General features: G+C 57.4%; 3 protein-coding genes across 30 annotated transcripts in view; 2 read left to right on the top strand and 1 right to left on the bottom strand.

Moving 5' to 3' along the window:
- Positions 1 to 3,060, top strand: part of SUN1 (Sad1 and UNC84 domain containing 1) — a 53,308-nt gene extending 50,248 nt beyond the window's left edge. For 23 of the 24 annotated variants that reach the window (XM_067012881.1, XM_067012868.1, XM_059038518.2 and 20 more), the window contains 2 exons: positions 532 to 624; positions 1,243 to 3,060. In XM_067012881.1, the coding sequence (XP_066868982.1) occupies positions 532 to 624; positions 1,243 to 1,356 (207 nt within the window). In that variant the 3' untranslated portion in view covers positions 1,357 to 3,060. The remainder of the gene's footprint in view (positions 1 to 531; positions 625 to 1,242) is intronic. The other variant, XM_067012885.1, reaches the window with a different exon arrangement.
- Positions 3,061 to 3,600: 540 nt separating this feature from the next.
- GET4 (guided entry of tail-anchored proteins factor 4) lies at positions 3,601 to 19,021 on the top strand. 4 transcript variants are annotated; one of them, XM_067012857.1, is made up of 11 exons: positions 4,041 to 4,672; positions 6,176 to 6,231; positions 7,716 to 7,953; positions 8,492 to 8,570; positions 8,792 to 8,873; positions 9,270 to 9,419; positions 11,578 to 11,716; positions 12,976 to 13,116; positions 13,333 to 13,408; positions 13,546 to 13,618; positions 18,381 to 19,021. In XM_067012857.1, coding segments are annotated over exons 1-11 (1,122 nt in total). In that variant the 5' UTR covers positions 4,041 to 4,670; the 3' UTR covers positions 18,467 to 19,021. The 4 variants fall into 4 exon arrangements, with proteins under 4 accessions (XP_058894518.1, XP_066868960.1, XP_066868958.1 ...); XM_067012859.1 differs by lacking the exons at positions 4,041 to 4,672; positions 6,176 to 6,231 and adding an exon at positions 3,709 to 3,891; XM_067012858.1 differs by lacking the exon at positions 6,176 to 6,231 and having other exon boundaries at positions 4,656 to 4,745.
- Positions 18,931 to 21,087, bottom strand: part of ADAP1 (ArfGAP with dual PH domains 1) — a 60,714-nt gene continuing 58,557 nt past the window's right edge. For both annotated transcript variants that reach the window (XM_067012856.1, XM_059038531.2), the window contains exon 11: positions 18,931 to 21,052. In XM_067012856.1, the coding sequence (XP_066868957.1) occupies positions 21,024 to 21,052 (29 nt within the window). In that variant the 3' untranslated portion in view covers positions 18,931 to 21,023. The remainder of the gene's footprint in view (positions 21,053 to 21,087) is intronic.

The raw sequence follows: 21,087 nt of genomic DNA, 5'->3' as shown, positions 1-21,087 counted from the left end.
CAGAACATGAAACTTAGCATCTTAACCGTTTTCAAGTGTGCGTGCAGTTCACGGGCATCAGGTACATCCACACTGTCGTGCAGCCGTCACCACCGTCACCTCCCCGGACTGAGACTCTGTCCCTGTTAAACACTGGCTCCTATCCCCCAGCCCCCCGGCGCCCGGCCTCCTCTTCTTGGCTGTGTGAATTGACCTCCTTGGGGCCCCACACTCTGCTGACCTGCTCTCCTTTCCCCGGGCTCATCACGTGCCCCTGGGTTTCCACTTGCGAGCGTCGAGGGCTACAGTGGGCCGCGTGGGTGTCGAGTGTATTCTGCTCCCTGTTAGCTTGCCCTCTCCCAGCTTCAGTTTTCCTGATCTGTATAACGGGAGGAATAATGCCTACCTCACGGGCTTTGTGATCTGCGAGAAGTCCTGAATAAAATGCCCAGCACACAGAGGGCCTTACTTTAATGAAACAGTCATTTCCCTCTCCCAGGTACCTCACTAAACGTTTTTCCTTTATTTAGTGACTAGATGGTTTTGTTTCAGGGATTAGAAAATGAGTATCAAGAAGAAGGGCAGCTCCTGGGACAGTTTACCTACGATCAAGAAGGGGAGTCACTACAGATGTTCCCTGCCCCGGTAAGGATCCCTGTGCTTCACACAGGCTTCAGGCTCCCTGGTCTCCCCACTGCTGCCTGCGTCCACAGGACCTGCCAACTCACAAAAATGCCCACAGGGTGTGCGGGCCAACTTCTGAGAAAGTGGATCTGAGCTTCCTAGCTTTTCTGTTCCCGAATGAGTCTTTTTAGTGTGTAATTTGTTCTGCATAAATGTGTCACAGGTGATGAGTTTTCAAGAGTTACACCTGAATTTTGTGTCCTGTGATAAATGATATAGTTCACGTTCAAAGCTTAATCTCGGGCTTCCCTGGTGGCGCAGTGGTTGGGCGTCCGCCTGCCGATGCAGGGGACGCGGGTTTGTGCCCCGGTCCGGGATGATCCCACATGCTGCGGAGCGGCTGGGCCCGTGAGCCATGGCCGCTGAGCTTGCGCATCCGGAGCCTGTGCTCCACAGTGGAAGAGGCCACAACAGTGAGAGGCCTGCGTACCGCAAAAAAAAAAAAAAAAAAAAAAAAAAAAAGCTTAATCTCCAACTTGGCTGTTTAATCTCAAATCTCTTACCTGGGGAAGTGATTGGGCTTGGTGGTAGTAATATGAAATAAGTGTGTTTTGTTTTTTTTCCCCTCCTCAATTGCAGAAAAGACCAGAAAGAGCTTTCCAAATAGTGGAACTTCGGATTTTTTCTAACTGGGGCCATCCCGAATACACATGTCTTTACCGGTTCAGAGTTCATGGAGAGCCCACCAAGTAAAGAGACTACTCACTGTTCTTGTACATTTTGTATATACTGGGACAGCCTGGAACACTGGAATCCTTCATGGACACGGGCATACAGAGAGCAGGATAATGTCACCCCTGAAATAAACGCACTGATTGCCAGCAGGACAGGCGTGGAAGCGATAAATGCTGACACCCAGCTTGCTGTTCTGTCCACAGGAAACACTGCATGTTGACTGCTTGGGCTCAGAGACCCGCTAGCTACAGGTGGTCTCTGTGGAAATTCATTTGAATGTATGGTTCACAAAGACACTTACTTTTGGCCTGGGGGATTTGTTTTTGAACATAAAATTCTTTGTATTTGCTTGACATCAGGAACAAAGCAAAGGAAGTTAAAAGGTTTGGAGTGTTCTTGAAGCCTTGACAGCGGCCTTCACTGGCCCTTTTAAAGGACCTTCTGGGGCAGATAATGTGTTCAACCCAGCACACGTTTCTTTCAGGGAAGAACAGTGTCACCAAAGTTCAGAGTTCTGAACTCTCTTTCTTTAGGGTGAGATTCTCCTCTCTTCGGCACCAGTAGTTCTTTCAAGTCACCAGGTGGGGAAGTAATGAACACGGGTTCTCCCGCCTAGCTTGCTCCCACTTCTGAGAACGATTTTCCGTCAGGTCTTGGCGTGTGAACATCCGTTCAGGAACCCTGGAGAGTTTCCCTTTGCAGGTTGAAGTGGGTCTGCTTCGAAAGGGGATGGTCTGGATCTACACAAACATGTAAATAGAGTTCTCAGGTCTCCACTGGGCTCATCCCATTAGATTTTCCCCACAGTTTTACTTCACACTATGAATAGGAACCAAGAAATCCAATCTTTTGGATATGTTCAGGTTTTGTTTTGAATTTTTCTGGAAAAGCAAACACTAACATGCTCCAAGTCTTTCAGGGGCTTATGCTTTTATTCCACTGATGGTTATTAAAGGAGATTGTCCAGTGTGGCAAATTCATGAAACCAGGACATTTGGTGATTAGGTTTTCTTACAGCAGCACTTTGTACTGGCTCTGGTTGGGATTTGCCTTTTAATTACAGCTGTTGGCCATTCTCTCTCAATTCCTGTGAGACTTGCTTTGGTTATAATTAGTATTTAATATTTAGACTGTTTTACTGAGCAGACTTTATAAATGAGATATCTGCAAGGCACTTAAAGTGTTACAGATGTTTTACCTTAAAAATTATTTAAGTTTTATTGGGTTAAGACAGTCTTTTGGTGTACCATAAATGTTGTATTTTCAGAAAAAGATAAAATGATGGTGCTGACTGGTTTTCTGAAGAGTTTTATGTATATTGCACAACAGTCCTCAGATATACAAAAACTACATAACTAGCATTTTTTTCACTCTTGTTAGAACTGAAACTAATGCCTATGCAGTTAAGTTGGGTAAAGCGTATACAGATGTTTCATATATTACAGGATACATATATAAATCAAAATTTCCTATATAAAACTAAATTTGGGAGATGGGGTGGAAATATTTTGAATATTAATTTATTTTTAAAGATGAGAGATAGGACTTTGTGCAATGTATTTTTGTAAATGCTTTTCAAAATATTTGTCATTGGTAGAGCTGCTTTCGCTGCCACCAAATTGGTAAGATGCTATCGAAACGTTTAAATAAAGAGTTTTAATTTTTAAAAAAAATGCATGTGATATTTCAGATGAACAATAAACAGTGTGTTTCTTTTCTGTACCTGCTTTGTCTCTGCCCCGGGCGGGGAGGGGAACACAGCGCGTGGAGCGGCCCCCCCCAGGACCCCTCTGGGCCGGGAGCGCGTCCGGCCCACGTTGTCGGGCCGCCGGACTCGGAGCCGCGTGCGTCCCCGCCGTGCGCGCCCCGCTCGCGGGCGTGTCTCCGCGCTTCCACACGAACCACTTAGGAGAGAAGAGCGGCGTGTTTGGGCGTCGGGGCGAGCGCTGATCCCGAGCACCCGAGTGGGAAAGCTGCCGCGGGACCCCGAGCCGCCGGCATACCCGGAAAGTATTTATTGGAAAGTCTAAATACCTCAGCGGCCTCAGTTACAGCAAGGACCCCCTCACCGCGCCTGAGCGGCATTTTCCCTGCCGCCTGCTCCCCATTGTAGCGCCAGCTCCGCCCCGCGGGGTCACGTGCCACCCTCAGCCGCGCCCCCGCGGTCGTCGTCTGCAGGCCGCGCCGTCACTCTGGAGCCCCGCCCTTTGGTCGTGTGCCCGCCCTCCCCGGGCTGCGCAGGCCCGCCCCGCGGTCACGTGGTCTCCCGCGCACCGCCCGCGGCTCCTCGTGAGCCACCGTAGAGGGCTTCGGGCGGCCGCCGGGACGGAAGCCGCGAGGCGCCGCCGACCGCGCCTGCGACAGCGTCAGCCCTGCGCGGAGCGCCGGCCCGATGGCGGCGGCGGCGGCGGCGGCGATGGCCGAGCAGGAGAGCGCCCGGAACGGCGCCCGCAACCGCGGCGGCGTCCAGCGCGTGGAGGGCAAGCTGCGTGCCAGCGTCGAGAAGGGCGACTATTATGAGGCGCACCAGATGTACCGGACCCTCTTCTTCAGGTAGCCACTGCGCCGCGGCCGCCGCCTTCCAGGGCTTTCCTCCCGGCCGCGGAGTCCGGCGCCCCGCCCCCGGCCGCCTCCCATTGGCCGCGCTGCGCCGCCCCGCGCCCCCATTGGCCTGCGCCGCTGCCCGTCGCATGGGCGGTGGGAGCAGAGGCCGTGCGGCGCCCGGGGGAGGGCTGCGGCCGGGGAGCGAGACCCGGGACCCCGACCCAGAACCGTGACCGAGACCCCAGACTCCGCCCAGACTCTGGACACAGACACAGACCGAGACCCCAGACCCAGCCCGGACTCTGGACGCCGACGCAGACCGAGACCCCAGACCCGGCCCAGATTCTGGACTCCGACCCAAACCCCTGGCCGAGACCCCAGACCCAACGCAGACCCCAGACCCGCCCCAGACTCCGGATCCCGCCCCAGACCCCTGACCTGCCCCAGACTCCGGACCCAGACCCAAAGCCCTGGCTGAGACCCCAGACTCCGGACCCAGACCCGAACCCCGGACGCAGAGTCCGGACCCCAGTCCCCCGCCCAGACCACCCTCCCCCGCCCCCGCCCCCGCCCCGCCCCGCCCGCCTTTGGGTTTGAAGCCCCAGCTCCGAGTTCCACGGTTATCCTGCCTCTGGGAGTCCCGTCGCGAGGCTATAAACATGTTTCTCCTCTTGTGTAGCCCTTGCTCACCCGAGTGTCTTGTTACTAAACCAGCTGTTCTCATAAAGCCGGTATTTTTGTTGTACCTGCGCTGCCCGCTGGCCACGTGCGGCAGTTGAGCTTCAGAAATGTGAGTCCCTAACGGCCTGGGCGGTGAGGGTAAAAACACGGCCTTCAAAGACTTAGCGCAGAGAAAATGTCAGGTAATTAGTTAGGAACCTTCAACTCTTGATCGCACGTTGAAGTGATGCTTGAATATATTGGATTAAATAAAATGCCTTTTTTTAGGGTGGCCTTAGGAATTTAGGTTTTCTTAAACCTAGCTCAGTTTTCTTTTGGACTGCAGTGTGTCACATCGTTTCTGCTGTCACGCAGCTACTGCTATAGTTTTGTAGTTGTTCTTACATGTGTAAGGCATTCCTGTATATTACACACGTTCTGTTAGCCTTCAGGTTTCTTGCCAGAAAACATTTGAGACATTCGTTAGCATTTAAAGACAGTTTTAGAGGATTTAATCTGTTCTGTGGAATGCTTTTTCGTTCTAAACTGCTGCAGAACAGCAAATATTTTGCTATGATATCTAAAGGCAGTCATGCCTGCCTTACACCATTTAGACCGAGATATAAATCTTTTCTTTAAATAGCAAGTTGAATCAATACTTTCGGAACTCTGGCAGTAGTACTTTCTGCTTTGGTTGTAGTTGGGTTTAGACGTAACGCTTCGTGTCCCAGACTGAGTTTGAGCTCTGTCGCCAGAGGACCAGGTAGGGGTGAGTGGATTGTTCTTCACGGGACGAGCCAAAGATGTAAGTAGGCTTTAAGGTCTGTAACGTCGAGCTTTCGGCCTGGCAGCTTAGCCAATCAGATCTGTGTGATGGGGAGCTTTCGGAGCACTCAAGATTTGTCGTGGTGCTTGCTTTTCTTGGGGACTTTTATATAAGTTATTTGTCCCAGGGACTAGTCAGCAAAACTGGATCTTCCCAAAGATAAACCTGGCGTTCCTTGTGTTGAGCCAGTTCTGCAGTTGCTGCTGTACCAGGAACGTGATTGTTGATTAGCTTTGAAGAGGCCAGTCCCTGTACCCAGAGTGTGCTTTGTGGTGACGTGGGGACAGATGCAGGCTGACCACTAGCCCGGCCTTGACCTGGGTCATCGCATTCTCCCTCTGCTCTGTGACCCAGGACAGCTTGTTGAATCTCTTCTCTGAGCCTTGGCTTCCTCTTTGATCTTTTAGGGGTTCCTATACCTCTTCAGAACTCCTGAGAAGTGGTCTCCTGTGGGCCTCTTTGGGGGATGCGGTGGACTCAGGCGCGGTAGCAGTTGTGGTCGCCCGGGGGCCCAGCTAAATAGGCCTGGAGTTGTCCCTGTCTCTGCTGGGTACCGTCCACGTTCAGACCTGCGATTGCAGCCCTGGTTTAGAGCTCTGCACGGGGGCCCTGAGAAGTCAGCGTCGCTCTTTTTATGTCTTTCTATAAATAAGTGCTTTTAAGTGTTTATATAAAATGTAAAACGACGGGTTTTGACACATGTACACACCCAAGAAATTATCAGCAACCAAGGTACTGAAAATACCCATCATCCCCCAAAGCTTTCTCATCTGCCTTTACAGTGAATTTTTCACCGCCTGCCCCCAGGTACCCACTGATCTCGCTGTTCATGGTAGATGGGTTTGCATTTTCTGGAATTTTATGTAAGTAGAATTGTATAGTATGTCCTCTTTTTATTTGGCTTTTTGAATTCCCTCAGCATGATCGTTTGAAGATTCACTTTTATGTGTATCATTAATTAATTTTTATTGTTGAGTGGTGTTCCATTGTATGGGTGGACTACAGTTTACCCATTCATCTGTTGGATAAGTTCACCAATCTGTCCTATTTTAATTCACTTACACTGTGTCCCCCAGCAGTTTGAGGAGGTGGAGGAGGAACTGGGCAGCCTGGGAGGTTGGACTTATGGGGTAGGGGGTGTGCCGCCGCCCGGGGCAGGAGCCAATGGTTCTGAGAGAGGCTGAGCTCCGTCTCCTCGAAGGTGCGGGGGTGCGGGTGCCGTGGGTGCTCCCTTGTCTCTTCAGCTTTCTCTCTGCCGGGAAGGGAGAGGGTCCGTTTTCCAGGCCTGATGGGTTGTTGGTACTTTGGCGACTGCTCTGTAGGGTGGCCTGTGGCCTGGAGGGGCCTCTGCACCCGCCGGGATTTAACTGAAAGGGGCCTCGCTGCCCAGGGGCCTTCCTGAGATGAGTGTTTTTGTGGATGTTTTGTGTCTTAAATGAAGAAATTTTTTGAAAGAGGAACTTCAAACCTGTGTTCTCAACCACCTGGGGGTAGGATGGAGCGCCTGGGAGAGGGCGTGGGGTGGACGCTGCGTCTGGGTCGTTAGTGTTAACGCTTGAGTCTATGCTTTTAAAAAAAAAAAAAAGCAAAATGAACGATTGCACGGACGCAGTGCGGGGTGGGTGGGGGGCTGCGGGGGGGAGGGGCGGCGGTGCTCTGAGCCCCCAGGCCTCGGTGGCACCCCGTCCCCTCCGGCTTGGGCACCGGGAAGCCATGTCCACCCTTCCCAGGGCTCTGCGGTGCCCCGAGAGCACGTCGAGCTTTCAGGGTGCCTGTCACTGCTGCGGGGTTTCCAGCGTTCCTGGACCCGCGGCGGGCAGCTCCAGCCCCCCTCCTGCCTGCGGGGCAGGGCTGCCTAGGGCTGTACGGAATCCAGCCTGTCTGCCTCTCGGGGCTCCGCTCCCTCCCCAACTTTCTAGGCATTCATCTCTTGCCTAGAAAGTTGTGCTTTGGGGAGGAGAGTCCGGAGCCCTGTCGTGTCCCCAGAGCCGAGCCGGGCTGCGTGACTGTCCCTTAGGAGGCGTTCCCGCCGTCCGGACGTCTGTGCCGGTGGCGGCGCGAGGGCTCATTTTTCCAGAAGCCCCCGTTGCGCGCCCGCGCCCCACAGGTGCCCCGGTCTGCTCCTCGGGGTGCGGGATTCTCCTCCTGGTCCCACCCCGGGTGCTGACCGGGACGAGGCTGCTGCTCCCGAGCCTGGGGCAGAAAAGCCCTTTTCTGTGGTTGGTCCCGGCCCGAGCCTCGGCCGTGAGCCAGAGGGCAGCGGGGCTCCCCCGGCTCCGGCTCTGGCTCCGGCGGCGCCCTGCGGACCGCGTCGTCTCTGACTCCGCCTGTCTGGGCCGGGACGCAGGTCTGACCGGCTGGGCGGGTTTCCTTCCTGATCGTCCCCGAGAGGACCGTGCGGAGAGGACCGTGCGGCCAGTGGGCTCGGTGTCCTGCCCTCAGCTCGGCCCGGCCCCGCCCCCCCGAACGTCTGTCTCACTTGTCGTGGACGGAGCATCCTTTCTGTCCCGTGTGTGCCGAGCTGCCTGTCAGGCTCTCGTCCGTCTGCAGTTCGGGAAGCCGGCTTTTCCCAGCTTCCGTCCCTGGTGAGAAACGTTACAGGTGGAAAGTGGTCGGGGTGGTGGTGGGGCAGCCCGGCAGGCCCTCGGCCCCAACACGTGGCCCTCGCCCGGTTCTCGCTGCCCCCCACCACAGCCAGGCCTGTGCTTGAAGCTGGAAGTGGCCCCCGGCCCCTCGCTGGTCCCTCTGCTGAGACCCCTGCCCAGCTGCAGGGAGCTCTGCTTCTGGCCCGTTTGGGCAGAGAGAGTGCCTGGCACGCTGTCATCAGACGGCGCTGCTGCCGCCGCGGGGCGCCTCGTGGGCGGGAGGGCTGGGCCCTGGGCGCCCAGCGCCGAGCCTGGACAGACGGGGGTCGGGGCAGCTCCGGGAGGTGCCCTCGGGACCCGAAGCCCAGCCCCACTCCGTTCTCAGTGGAGGAGCGCGTGGGGCGGGTGCTCCCTTCCTACCCGGATGCCGCATCTTTGGGATCTGACTTCCGAAACCAGCCCCGTGAGTCTGGGTGGCCGTGCGTCGGCCACCTGTGAGATCCTGGACCTGGCCGGCCCTGCCCTTCTCTCCGTGCAGGTACGTGGCCCAGAGCAAGCACGCCGAGGCCCGCGAGCTCATGCGCTCAGGAGCCCTGCTGTTCTTCAGCCACGGCCAGGTGAGCCGTCTGCCCGGGGCCAGGGTTGGCGTGGGGTGTCCAGGGAGAGACCTGGTGGGCGGCCTGAGGGCTAGTGGCCATGGTGCTCAGAACCATCTCTTAGGTGCAGTCGGTCGCCGGTTTCTAACTGGAAACCAGAGCCACTGCCCAGCCTCACCGTCTTCTGAAAACGGGCCAGAGCCTCGCGTCCCTCACTCACAGTCCTTTTGTATGTTTTACAGCAAAACAGTGCGGCTGATTTGTCCATGCTGGTCCTGGAGTCGCTGGAGAAGGCGGAGGTCGAGGTGGTCGAGGAGCTGCTGGGTGAGACGGAGTGGACACGTGTGCCGTTGCTGCATCACAGTGCCGTCCCCCCCCCCCCACGCACCCAGCCTCCCTGGCGCGCGGTGGGTGCCACGTGGTCAGGAGGCCCTGCCCCGTTGGGCGTGCCCTTCTGCGAGCTTCCAGGTCCGGGAGGCGCGCGCGGATCCCCGCTGGGCGGCCCCCCTCCCTTCTGCTCCCCGACACAGGCTCAGCTGTGGGGAGGCATCACGGTGAGGACGGTCGGGGGGGCCCCAGGACCCCCCGGTGTGCCTGCCGTTTCTCCGCTTTCTTTCAACGTGAAACAGTTGTTTTCAATTAATTTCTGTGAGACTCACAGTGCAGAGCGGAAGCAGCCACGGGTCCTCCGGGTCAGGCTTGCGTGGGTGTCGTTTGCAGAAAGTCTGGCCAAGCTGTTCAGTCTGATGGATCCCAACTCCCCGGAGCGAGTGGCGTTTGTGTCTCGAGCCCTGAAGTGGTCCAGTGGGGGGTCCGGGAAGCTGGGCCACCCCCGGCTCCACCAGCTGCTGGCCCTCACCCTGTGGAAAGGTAGGCCGTGGGTGGGCGGGGGCTCCCGCGGGCAGGTGGGCCAGGGAACAGGCGGCCCTCCTGATGCTCTCGGGGCCGCTGCTGGCGGGGTCCGTTCGGATCAATTAAAATCACCTGCGCTGCTGACGGGGGTTGGGGGTTGGGGGATGGCGGCGCTCTGAGTCCCAGGGCTGCGTCTGGCTGAGTGTGAACACCTGCTGCGCCCGGGTGGGCGGGGCATTCCCTGGTCTGGAGCTTCCGGTCCCCTGGGGGCCATGCGCTCCCCCGCCGGCGTCCTGCCAGCACTTCTCTTGTCTTGTAAGTGAGCGTTTGCGGGGGCTGTTCAGTCCACGAGCGCGGCTCGTGTCCCGGGCTCAGGCAGAGGAAGCAGAGCGGCCTGAGTCGCTCTCGGGCGGGCGGGCGGGCGGGGGGGGGGCTGTGCCGCCCCGGGCCTCCCCGCCCGGCGGCTGTGCGCGCAGTTCACCCGCGTGGTGGTTGAGGGGTCTGGGCCCCACCAGCCAGGTCGGCTCTGTGCCTCGTCCTCATGGGCCGCCGTCACCTGGGCGGGGTGAGGCAGGGGGTCGGCAACCTTGGGCGAGCGGGCCCGACCTTGTCTGTCTGAGGCTGTGGCCGTTTGGAAGGTCTAGGTGCTCTGTCGTCTAGACCTCTGGATGCTCGTGCTGGGGCTCTGTCGACGGGTCCATTCAGCCAACATTCGCTCTCCGCACTGCCTCGTCGACCGGGCGGGCCACCTGCAGCGTCAGCGCCTCGATTCACACCCGCCTCACTCAGCCTGTGTGCCAGGGTGCCAGGCAGAGCTGGAGGACACCTGTGTCTGTGGGACCCGTGTTAGTGGGACCGGCGCCTGGTGCGAAGCAGGGCGTGTGGCACCTGCTCAGAGGCCTCGCTGGGGTCGAGAGCTATCAAGCTCTCGCATATTTAACGTTAAATGTTTGAACCTCAAGACCCAGGCATCTTAAGGTGTCGCGTCAGGCATGGATGGCAAGTGAGGCCAGCGGGCCCCCGCGCCTGTGGGAGGCCGTGCTGAGGGGTGTCTGTAGGGCCCCGGCGGTGGGCGGCCTCCAGGCAGGCCTGTGGTGTGGCCTGGGGCCCGCCATGCGGTGCAGGGCGCCGTGGGAGTCCTGCCTGCTCTCGGTGTTCCCGCTCCGCTGGGCTCTCGCGCAGGCGCCTCTCCGGGGCTTGAGGGCCCCTAGCGACCTGCCAGATTTCTCTTCTCACGTGGAGGCTCTAAAAGCACAAGGTCGCTCTTGGGGCCGGAGGGAGAGGAGACCAACGAAACACAAGCACACAGCAGGCTCTTTCCTGAAGTCGCCCAGCAGTGCTGGGAGCTGATGCTGGGGGGCAGTGATCTGGGGGTGCCCAGGTGGGAGGAGAGTGCTGGTGGAAGGTGGGAGAAGGCCTAGCCTGGGAGGCGTGCCCTCTGTCCTGAAGGAGAGGGAGCCAGTGCGGCGTGTGAGTGGGAACTGGGGGGCTGCCCCGGAGCTGGGTCTCTGCCTTAGCACCGTTGACCCCGGGCGTCCTTCCTGCGCTGCAGGGTGCCGAGAGGCAGGCATCCTTGGGCTCCACAACTAGGTGCCAGAAGCACCCCCAGCTGTGACGGCTGACACTGGCTCCAGACCTTTCCCTGTGTCTGGAGTAGGGGTTGAGTCACTCTGGGGAAGAGCCATCGGCGTGGAGGGTGGAGCCAAGGGGGAGGAGGGGGTGTGTGTGTCCAGGTGAAACTGGGGAGGTTGGGAGTTTGGTCACTTTTTAAGAAAACAGACCATTAGAACCCACTTAGAGCTCAGTAGCCAGTTCAGAGTCAAAGGCTCAGAGCAGCAGAGCAGCAGAGCAGCAGAGGAAGCACCGTCCCTGCAGAGCCGGCACCCAGCCCCGTCCTGGTTCCTCGCCAGAACGCAGACTCGGGGCCAAGAGGGCCACTGGGCTCCGTCGTGCACACACTGCGCTGGCGGGATGCGGGTTCCGCCCCAGGGTTGATGCCGCCTCCCTGACCAGCTCCCGGGCGACCCCAATTCGAGTGGGGACAGTCTGGCCCCTGCTGGGGACACAGCCCAGGTGGAAGTCAGTGCGGCGACGACGTGGGACCGCCGTCCTCCCTCCCTGCGGGGCAGGGGAGAGGAGGGGACGCTCACGGCTGCCTCCTTGCCCGCCCCTGCAGAACAGAACTACTGTGAGTCCCGGTACCACTTCCTGCACTCCAGCGACGGGGAGGGCTGCGCCAACATGCTGGTGGAGTACTCCACGGCCCGGGGCTTCCGCAGCGAGGTGGACATGTTCGTGGCCCAGGCTGTGCTCCAGTAGGTACCCGCTTGCTGTCCGGCCCTTGCGTCTGTGGCCTCCTGGGGTCCAGGGCTGGCTTCTGCTTGAGCCTCGCGTGAGGACAGGCCTGAAGTCACTCAGTGTCCCACGCGCAGCTCATGGCCCCCAGTGTGACCCTGCTGCTGACCTCTGGGCGCCCAGACGTGCCCCTCAGCTCCCCTAGGCTGACTTGTAACGTTTCCATTGGTGGTAGAAGTACTTTCTGTGCTTTAACTTAGCGTTTTGTCGCCATTGATCTTCTATTGTCCCATTATCTACCACCTTTGGGGGCGGTGGTTAGTGTTGCGCGACTGTTTTTTAGGACACACACATTTACCAAATGTTCAGCCTCCTGGGATGTGAAGTACGCATGTGTCACAGCCTTTGTTCAAAGGCCGTTGGCCTCCCCACATGTCTTGTGCATCCGGACACAGTGAGGGGGGTGTTGCCCGCCTGCTCCCCACCTCAGCTCTGTGTCTCTGCGCCTCTGTGCCGGTCGGGCCTCCTCCTCTTTTGTCTTCTTTCGACAGTTTGTTTTGAAAACACTGAAAGACAGCAGAGCCGCTAGAGGCGTGGGCGCCCTGTCGGGCTCACGCAGCTGAGGGCTCACGTTGGGGGACGTGGGGCCTGACCGCCCTTCCCGGTGGACCATGTGTCTGTCGAGGGCATTACTGCCTCCCAGAAAAGCACGTGGGCCGTGGGGTGGGGTGTGTCCCACGAGCTGGGGTGGACGGGGAGCTTCCAAGCTCCGACATGTCACCACTTGTTGCTGAGCCTGCGACTTTGAAAACGAAACCTGTTTAAAATCCAGCACTTGCTGGCCCCGGCTTCAGCACGCGGTGCCAGTGTCTCCTCCGGCATGAGCCCTTTCTCGTCCGTACGTCGTGGTCGAGGGCGTGCACCACAGTAAAGTCCGGCCGTGGACACGTCCTCCACGGGGCGGAAACAGGAGCCAGGGCAGCCTCTGGGCCACCGTGCTCTCGCTGGCAGGGGCAGACAGGCGGGGGACAGGTTCAGGGCGCCCCGCCGTCTCCTGGATCTGCTGACCTTGAACACAGCACCTTCTCAAGTTAGTTGTCCGCGGCAGTAAACCTTGGGACTCCCTGGGGTGGCGGGTCCACGCGAGGGGCCTGGCTGGTGCCCTCGGCGTATTGCACGGGGGCACTGGCCGCACGGGCCCCTCCGGGCAGGCGCTTCTAGAAACCCGTTTCCTCCTCCTCCGCTCAGCTGTGCCCACTCACTGGGATGTTATTTGCAGGTTTCTCTGTTTAAAAAACAAAAGCAGCGCGTCAGTGGTGTTCACCACGTACACACGGAAACACCCGTCCATCGAGAGCGGCCCTCCCTTCGCACAGCCGCTGCTCAACTTCATCTGGTTTCTGCTGCTGGCCGTCGATGGGTGAGCGGGCGCGTGCGCGTGCGTGTGCGTGTGGGTGTGTAGGGGCGTGTGGGTGAGGCGTGTGCACGTGCTTGTGTGGAGGGGCGTAGACGTGTACGTGGCAGCATGCAGCGACGTGGGGGTGAGTGTGCGTGTGAGGGGTGGAGTCGTGTGGTTTCTGTCCATGTCCTCGCTCTTGCGTGGGCATCGGCTATGCTGCGCTCTGTCCTGTTCCAGGGGGAAGCTGACGGTGTTCACGGTGCTGTGTGAGCAGTACCAGCCGTCCCTCCGGCGGGACCCCATGTACAACGAGGTGAGGGGCGGGGGGCAGGATGAAGCCCGGCGACTCCGGGCAGCCGCTGGAGGGGGCGGGGGAGAGAAGCTGTGCGTGGGGTCCGCGTGCAGCCTCCGGTTCGGCGTCCTCCGCGACCACGCCTGTGCCTCTTCCAGTACCTCGACAGGATAGGACAGCTCTTCTTTGGTGTGCCGCCCAAGCAGACGTCTTCCTACGGAGGCTTGCTAGGTGAGGGGCTCGTGGGTCGGGGGGCTCACAGGCGAGGCCCGGAGCGTGGCGTGCCGGCTGGGGGAGCGGAGCAGGCAGGGCCTGGAGCGGGGCCCGGTGCCAGCAGGAGGGTTGTGGGCTCCTAGCTGTTTCCCTCCGCGCGTTCCCCAAGCAGGGCTCGTAGGGCCCCCGATGAATAACCGTCCCCTGGGGTCCCTCTCCGTTGGCCGCAGAATCGAAGCCAGGTTCCTTTTTTTCGTGGTAAAGTGCACATCACGTACAGTTCCCCACCTTAGCCGTGCTTAAGTGCGCAGGACGGTTGTGGGAACTGCACGCACACTGTTGTGCAGCGGATCTCCGGAACCTTCCGTCTTCCCAACCTGAGACTCTGCCCCCGTTAAACACTGGCTCCCAGTCCCCTCCCCCTACTTTCTGTCTCTGGGAACCTCCAGGGGCCTCACATAAGTGGAGTCACACAGTGTCCTCCTGTGCCGGCCTACGTCGCTTGTCAGGTTCAGCCCTGTTGTAGCAGGTGCCAGGATTTCCTTCTTGTTTAAGGCTGATTCATGTTCCGCCGCGTGGATAAGACTGCATCTGCAGTGGACACCTGGGTTCTTCCCCCTCTGGCTGCTGTGAATGTGGGTGTGCAAGTTATCTCCTTAAGGTCTTGCTTTCAGTGCTTCAGGGACACCCAGAAGCAGAATTGCTGGATCTGTCTAATTTTTTGAGGAAACGCCACACTGTTTTCCCACAGCAGCTGCTCCCACAGCAGAGCACAGGGGTCCCAATTCCTCCGCGTTCTTGCCAACAGTTGCTCTTTTCTGGTCTTTTTGACAGTAGTCATCTTATTAATGGGTCTGAGGTGGTGTCTCTGTTTTGATTGTCCTGATTTGCATTTCCCTAGTGATTAAGCACGTTGCATATCTTTCGCGTGCTTATTGGCCATTTGTGTGTATACCTGTTTGTGTCATTTGCTTATTTTTTAATCGTGTTGGTTGTTTTACAAGTTCTCTACGCAGGGTATTAATTCCCTCCCAGATATATGATTTGCAAATATTTTCTCCCATTCTGTGGGTTGCCTTCTTTATTTTTTTTAAAGACTTTATTTTTTTAAAGCAGTTATAGATTTACAGCAAAATGAAGAGGACGGTACAGAGATTTCGTATAAATACCCCTTCCCTGCCACAGGCGCGGCCTCCCCAGTATCAGTATCCCCCAGCAGATGGTACATTTATTATGGGTGAACCTGCACTGACGTGTCATTATCACCCAAAGTCCAACGTATTGATACATAAATTAGGGTTCATTTTTGGTGTTTACGTTCTGTGGGTTTGGACAAATGTGTGATGACGTGTGCCCGCCATTACAGTACTGTGCAGAGTCGTTGTGGTACCCTAAAAGATTCTCTTATGTTCCACCGTTCATCCTTCCCTCCCTTGTTGCCTTTTTACTCCCTGGAGTGTCTTTTGATGCACAAAATATTTACTTTTCAGGAAGTTTAATTTGTCTCTTTTCCTTTTGTTTCTCCTGCCTTTGGTGTCATTTCCAAATCCAGTGTCACAAAGCTTTTGCCCTGTGGTTTCTTGTAAGAGTTTTATTATTTTAGGTCTTCCATTTAGGTCCTTGATCCATTTTGAGGTGGTATTTTAAGTGTGGTGTTTTACTTATATAAGGGTCCAGCTTCATTCTTTGGCATGTGGATTTCCAGTTTTCCCAGCACCAGTTGTTGAAAAGACTGTCCTTTCCCCATCAAGTGGGCACAGAACCTGTCAAAAATCATTTGGCCGTATATGCGAGGGTTCATTTCTGGGTTCTGTATTCCATTGGTCGATATCTGTCTCTATGCCAGGACCACACTCTTCTGATGACTATAGCTTTGTAGTAAATTTTGAAATGAGAAAGTGTGAGACTTCCAGCTTTGTTCCTTTTCAAGATTGTTTTGGCTATTTGAGTCCCCTGAGATTCCATATGAATTTCAGGATGGGTTTTTCTATTTCTGCAAAAAAATGTTTTGGGGATTTGAGATTTCATTCAATCTGTAGATTGCTTTGGGTAGTATGACATTTTAACAATATTAAGTCTTTTAGTCTAGGAATATGGGGTGTTTGCATTTATTTACGTCTTTAATTTCTTTCAGGAATTTTTTTATAGTTTTGATTGTACAATTTTTCACCTCTTTGGTTAAGCTAATTACTAAGTATTTTATTCTTTTTGATGCTATTGTAAATGGTGTTGTTTCTGTAAATAAGTTATTTTGTAGACTCTTCAGATTTTTTTTTTTTTTTTTTTCTGTACGTGGGCCTCTCACTGTTGTGGCCTCGTTGCGGAGCACAGGCTCTGGACGTGCAGGTTCGGCGGCCATGGCTCACGGGCCTAGCCGTTCCGCGGCATGTGGGATCTTCCCAGACTGGGGCACGAACCCGTATCCCCTGCATCAGCAGGCAGACTCTCAACCACTGCGCCACCAGGGAAAGCCCCTCTTCGGAAATTTTTACAAGTAAAATCATATCACTTGCAAGCAGATAATTTTACTACTTTTTTTCAACTTGGAATTCTTTTATTTCTTTTTCTTGCCTAATTGCTCTGGCTAGAACTTCAGGTTCAGTTGACCCTTGAACAACGTGGACGTAAGGGGTGCTGATCCCCTGCACAGTTGAAAATGGGCGTATTAACTTACAGTTGGCCCATCGTATCTGTGGATTCAACCAACTGTGGACCAGGTAGTCCTTTAGTACGTATATAGAAAAAAATGCACGATAAGTGGGCCCGTACGGTGCAAACCCGTGCTGTTCAGGGGTCACCTGTACCATGTTGAACGGCAGTGGTGGGAGCAGCATCCCTGCCTTGTTCCTGATCTCAGAGGAAGAGCTTTGAATCTCAACGTGCTGCCGTTGAGTGTGATGTCTGCTGTGGGTTGTTGATATGTGGCTTTTATTACATCATAATGTGAGATGGTTTCCTTATGTTCTTTCTTGGTGAGTGTTTTTATGAAAGAGTGTTGACTTTGTCAAATGCTTTTTGTGCACCATTTGAGATGATCATTGGTTTTTTTTCCTTCACTCTATTGTGGTGTATCATGTTGATTGATTTTCACATGTTGAGCCATCTTTGAATTCCAGGAACAGATCCCACTTGGTCATGGTATCCGATTCTTTCACTATGCTGCTGAATTTGGTTTGCTAGTATTTTGTTGAGGATTTTTGCATCAGTGTTCATAAGGGATATTGGTCTGTAGTTTTCTTTCCTCATAGTGTCTTTTCTGGGTTTGGTATTGGAAGGATGGGTGGTACTAATTCAGTAGCTTCCCCAGTGAAGCCGTGAGGTTCAGGGTTTTTCTTTGTTGGGAGAGATTACACAGTCTCCTCACTCATTAGAGTCTATTCAGAGTATGTATTTCTTTGTGCTTCAGTCTTGGTAGGTGCTGGTGGCCAGATCGCTGACCCAGCCTCTCGAGGCCAGGCCACCTCCCCGTGTCCTGCCCGTTCTTCTGATGCAGCCTCGGGGCTCCGAGACCTCTTGAGTCCTAATCGGACTCCTGCCCTCCAGCAGGGTGGGGACCAGTGTAGTCCTGCACTTAGAAGTGGGTTTTGCCACCCTTAATGTCCTAAGTTTTATTTTTGAACAGGTAAAGCTTGTCTCACAGGGTCCAGATGTGCAGGCTCGTACCCAGCCCTGCCACTGTCCCATGGTGACTTGCAGGCCAGGCAGCTCTGGGTTTCCTTAGGTTCCTTCCGGGGGGAACTTTGCAGACATGCAGACGGCCTGCGGTGGCAGGACCGGTGGGGCGAGCCCCTCGGCGTTTGGTCACGCTGCTCTGATGTGCTGTTGCTCTTGGCCCTGCCTCATGGGGCTCTCTGTGGGGGAGGGTGGAACGAGCATTTGTCGTTTCCGTGGGCATCGTCAAACTGTGCTCCGTGGAAAGGTCTTCCTGTCTCCCAGATTATTTTAAAAGCGGTTTCCCCTTAAATACAGGTTGGAGTTGCTACCTGTAAACTGGGTCTGTCTGGAGTTGTAGTGGAAGGTGTGGGGGGCCACTACCCTTCTCCAGGCTCTCATGTCATGGCCACTCGTCTCAGTGGCTGTGTCCTGTCCTGCCCACACCTCAGGCTTCTGCAGCGTCTGTCCGTCCACAGTTGTGACATTTTAGCAGTTCAGTCTCGGGCTGCTGTGACACTCAGCCACTGTGTTCCCATCCGACCTCTGCGCCTCCCCACGGAACTTCCACCGCAGCGGCGCCAGGTGCCGTGACTGGGCCGAGTTCACTGCAGCTCGAGGAGGGTTTTACCCTGAGGGCACTGCCTGCCCTTTGTTGGTTGTTCCCCTTTGCGAGTTGGTTTAGGGCACTTTTTAAACTTTGCTTTTCTATTGACATGATAGTTCTTTGGATAAAAATTGGGTAAAAAGGAAAAGTGTCCATCTTGACCAGACCCACAGCAGTTAACGTTGTTCTGTGTAGCCTTCGGAACTGTAACACCTGACTGACTTGTGTGTCGCTTGAGAGTTCACGTGGGAGCGAGTTACCTGCCGCTCGGCCACCCGTGATCCTCCCGGGCCCGTCCTGGCGGCAGTGCAGTGTCCCCTCGACGGGCGCCTGGGTCTTCTCCCCTTGCGGCCCCAGCAGACACACTTGTGTGGAGAGACCCCCGGACGGGGCTCCGGGGTCGGGCTGCTGTTGTCTTGCCAGGCCCTGGTCACGGCGCCATGGGAGGAGGGGGCGTCCAGGGGCTTGGGCAGCGGGTGAGGCGCGGCCGTGGCCCTGACAGCGCCGTGCGCCCCCTTCCAGGGAACCTTCTGACCAGCCTCATGGGCCCCTCGGAGCACGAGGGCGAGGACAGTCAGGACGACGGCAGCCCCATCGAGCTCGACTGACGCCCGCCTGCGGGCCTGGCCGCCGTGTACCTTGAGGTGACCCCAATAAAGCACAGGCCCTGCCGCGCCGCCTCTCCCGGCCTCGTGTCTGGTTTGCTTGGGGAGGGCCCTGTCGCACGCGGCGGGGATGGCCTGGCACGTGTCCCGGGGAGTGCCTGGGCGGCCGCCGCGTGCCACAGCCCGGGAGCTGCAGCTGAGCGCCCAGCCGTTCGGAGTGGCGTCTCGTCTGGGAGGCTGCAGGGCCATCCACCATCGTGGGGCAGTATTTATTGTCTCCGGGTGATGGATTCCTTCGACCTGATATTTTAGGTTTTAACCAAATGATCGGCCCAGGAACGAGCAGATCTGTCCCTTCTCACGGATGTGTGTCAGATGCCCCAGAATAGTTACAAAATGGGAAACACTTTTATTTTTTCACAATTATGAGAGTTGTAGATTAATACCCAGTGATCATGCATGGGAAGGAACGGAATACACAATTTTATTTACTGTAAAAATGGAATTTAAAGGAAGGTTGGTGTTTGTGTTGAGTTTAAATAAATCCTTTATACTGGGCTTGACAGCACTGGTCCTTTCTGAGTGAGCCCCTGGGGCCGGGGCTGTGAGCAGTGGCCAGGGGGCCCCCGTGAGGGGCACGGGCACCGTGACCGGTGTTCTCCAGTTCCGTCCAGAGCGTGTCCTTGGCGGGCAGCAGCAAGTAGCCAGTGTTGAGAGTGTCGCGATTTTAGATGTAAATATACAGTGTTTTATTTCAATCTGGTGAGGCTCACAGGCTCTGCAAGCAGCCTGTGGGGCCTGGGGCGCCCTGTGGTCTCAGCGCTGTGAGTGGGACACATCGTGCTGTTGTCGCAGGCGGCCGCCTTTGTCTCTGCAACTCCCCCACCTCTGTGCAGGGGCTGCCCAAGCCTGCACCAGCCTCAGGCCTGAGGACCAGGGCGGGGGCCCTGCCAGCAGGAGGGGTGGGCCTGGTGTGGCCCCCTCGGGTCCTGCCGCGTCTGAGAAATTCTTCCCACGGGTCGTGCAGCTTGATCAGGGTGTTTTGTCGTTTCTCTCTGGAGTTTTCTGGGTAGAGCACGTGGGTGTGCACACGCTCAGACACAAGTGCACAGACCTCACACTGGTGCTGAGCGGGCGCCTGAGGGCCCGAGGCTGGGCGGCCCTGCGTGGGCAGGAAGGTCTAGGGGAGCTGGGCTTTCGCTTCTGAGCCAGGGCGAGTCTCTCTGCCTCATCTGGAAGACAGTGGACCTGGGTCCTCGGGGAAAGGGTGACCCTGCAGCCTCGCCCGGGCTAGGAGGCACCGCCTGGGGCAGGAAGGGTTTGGGGGAGAAAGGGGCCCTGGCCCTGGGTGAGCCTGCAGCTGCCCTCACCCCCGGCCCAGCCATCTTGGGGACCCGACCTGGCAGCCTTAGCTGGGCCCCCACTGCCGGGGGGTGAGGGGGGCTTGTGCTCCCCCTTTTACCCTGCAGTCCCTGCACGATGGGTCTGAGCTGTGGGTGCTCACTCAGATGTGAGGGGGCTCGGAGGAAGGGTGCCTTCCCTCCTCCCCTGGGTGTCGCCCACAGCAGGGCCGAGGCCCTTGGGTGCCCCTTTCCTGGCAGGTCCTCCTGGGGGCCCAGAGCCCCCACTTTATTCCAAGATGTGACATGGTGGGGGGGGGGACACCCTGGCTCAGGGCCCCTCTCCTGGTCCCAACAGCTGGACCAGGGCTCCCCTGGGAGCACATCTCAGCCACACAGGACGCCGCCCACGCCGCCCAGATAACCCAGCAGGTGACGCCCTCAACTACACACTGATTTCCTGGGGAGACAGACCCCCCCCCCCATGCATGTCCTGCCCCCAAGTTCTCCACCACACGGGGTTCCTTCCTTCCCTCACGTCCTCCCCCAAGTATGTTCTCACAGGTGTCCCCCGTCCCCCCAGGGCGAGGCACGGTGGCGGCGGTATCCACCGGCGAGCGGCACGCTGGGCTCCGGGCCTCCATCCTCCAAGGGTTCAAAGACCGTGAGGGCAGGCGGAGGGCGGGTCATGTCAGCGCTGAGTCCGGGGCGGGGGTGGGTGCAGCCAGCCCTGTGGCCCAGGCCCGGGGGGGCTCCAGCCGTCGGGGCCTCTGACCCCCGGGAGCCAGGGCCCCGTCTGCCACTCAAGCCCCCGGGACCCCACAGCTGACAGCGGATGTTCAATAAGTACTTGCTGGGGGAGGGGAGGGGAGCGAGGGGACACAGCAGGGTGGGGGGCATGCAGCGGGCCCTCTGTCCCCGCAGCCCGGCCTCCTGGTCAGGGGTGGGGTCCCGCGGAGGTGGATGGCGGCAGCCGGGGGGGGCCTCAGAGGAGGCGGTCTGGCGGGCGAGGAGGCGAGTGGGGGGGCCGGGGGCAGCGGCTCGGTGGGGTCGGGCCCGGCCGGCTCCCAGGGGCGTTCCAGACAAACGGGTCCTAGCGGCTCAGGCTCAGGCCCCACCTGGCCACGTCGGGGGCTGCCGGGTCCCTCCTTCCGCCGGCCGCCGCCTCTCCTGCCACCTCTGGCGAGTCCGGAGTCCTCAGGCCTCCAGGAGCGTCCGTGCTAGGGCTTGTGCTTGAAGTGGGCTTCCACTGGAAAAGGGACACGGTCCCACGGGTCAGGGCCG

Source organism: Kogia breviceps, chromosome 14 (genome assembly GCF_026419965.1).
Source record: "Kogia breviceps isolate mKogBre1 chromosome 14, mKogBre1 haplotype 1, whole genome shotgun sequence".
In the NCBI taxonomy this organism is placed as follows: domain Eukaryota; kingdom Metazoa; phylum Chordata; class Mammalia; order Artiodactyla; family Physeteridae; genus Kogia; species Kogia breviceps.
Note: the sequence above shows the minus strand (reverse complement) of the source record. Positions and strands in the feature narration are given on the sequence as shown.

Coding starts and splice junctions, on each gene's coding strand:
- GET4 (XM_067012857.1), top strand. Junction 6,232..7,715: donor TGCATTTTCTGGAATTTTAT/GTAAGTAGAATT, acceptor GCCGGGACGCAG/GTCTGACCGGCTGGGCGGGT. Junction 8,571..8,791: donor TGTTCTTCAGCCACGGCCAG/GTGAGCCGTCTG, acceptor TATGTTTTACAG/CAAAACAGTGCGGCTGATTT.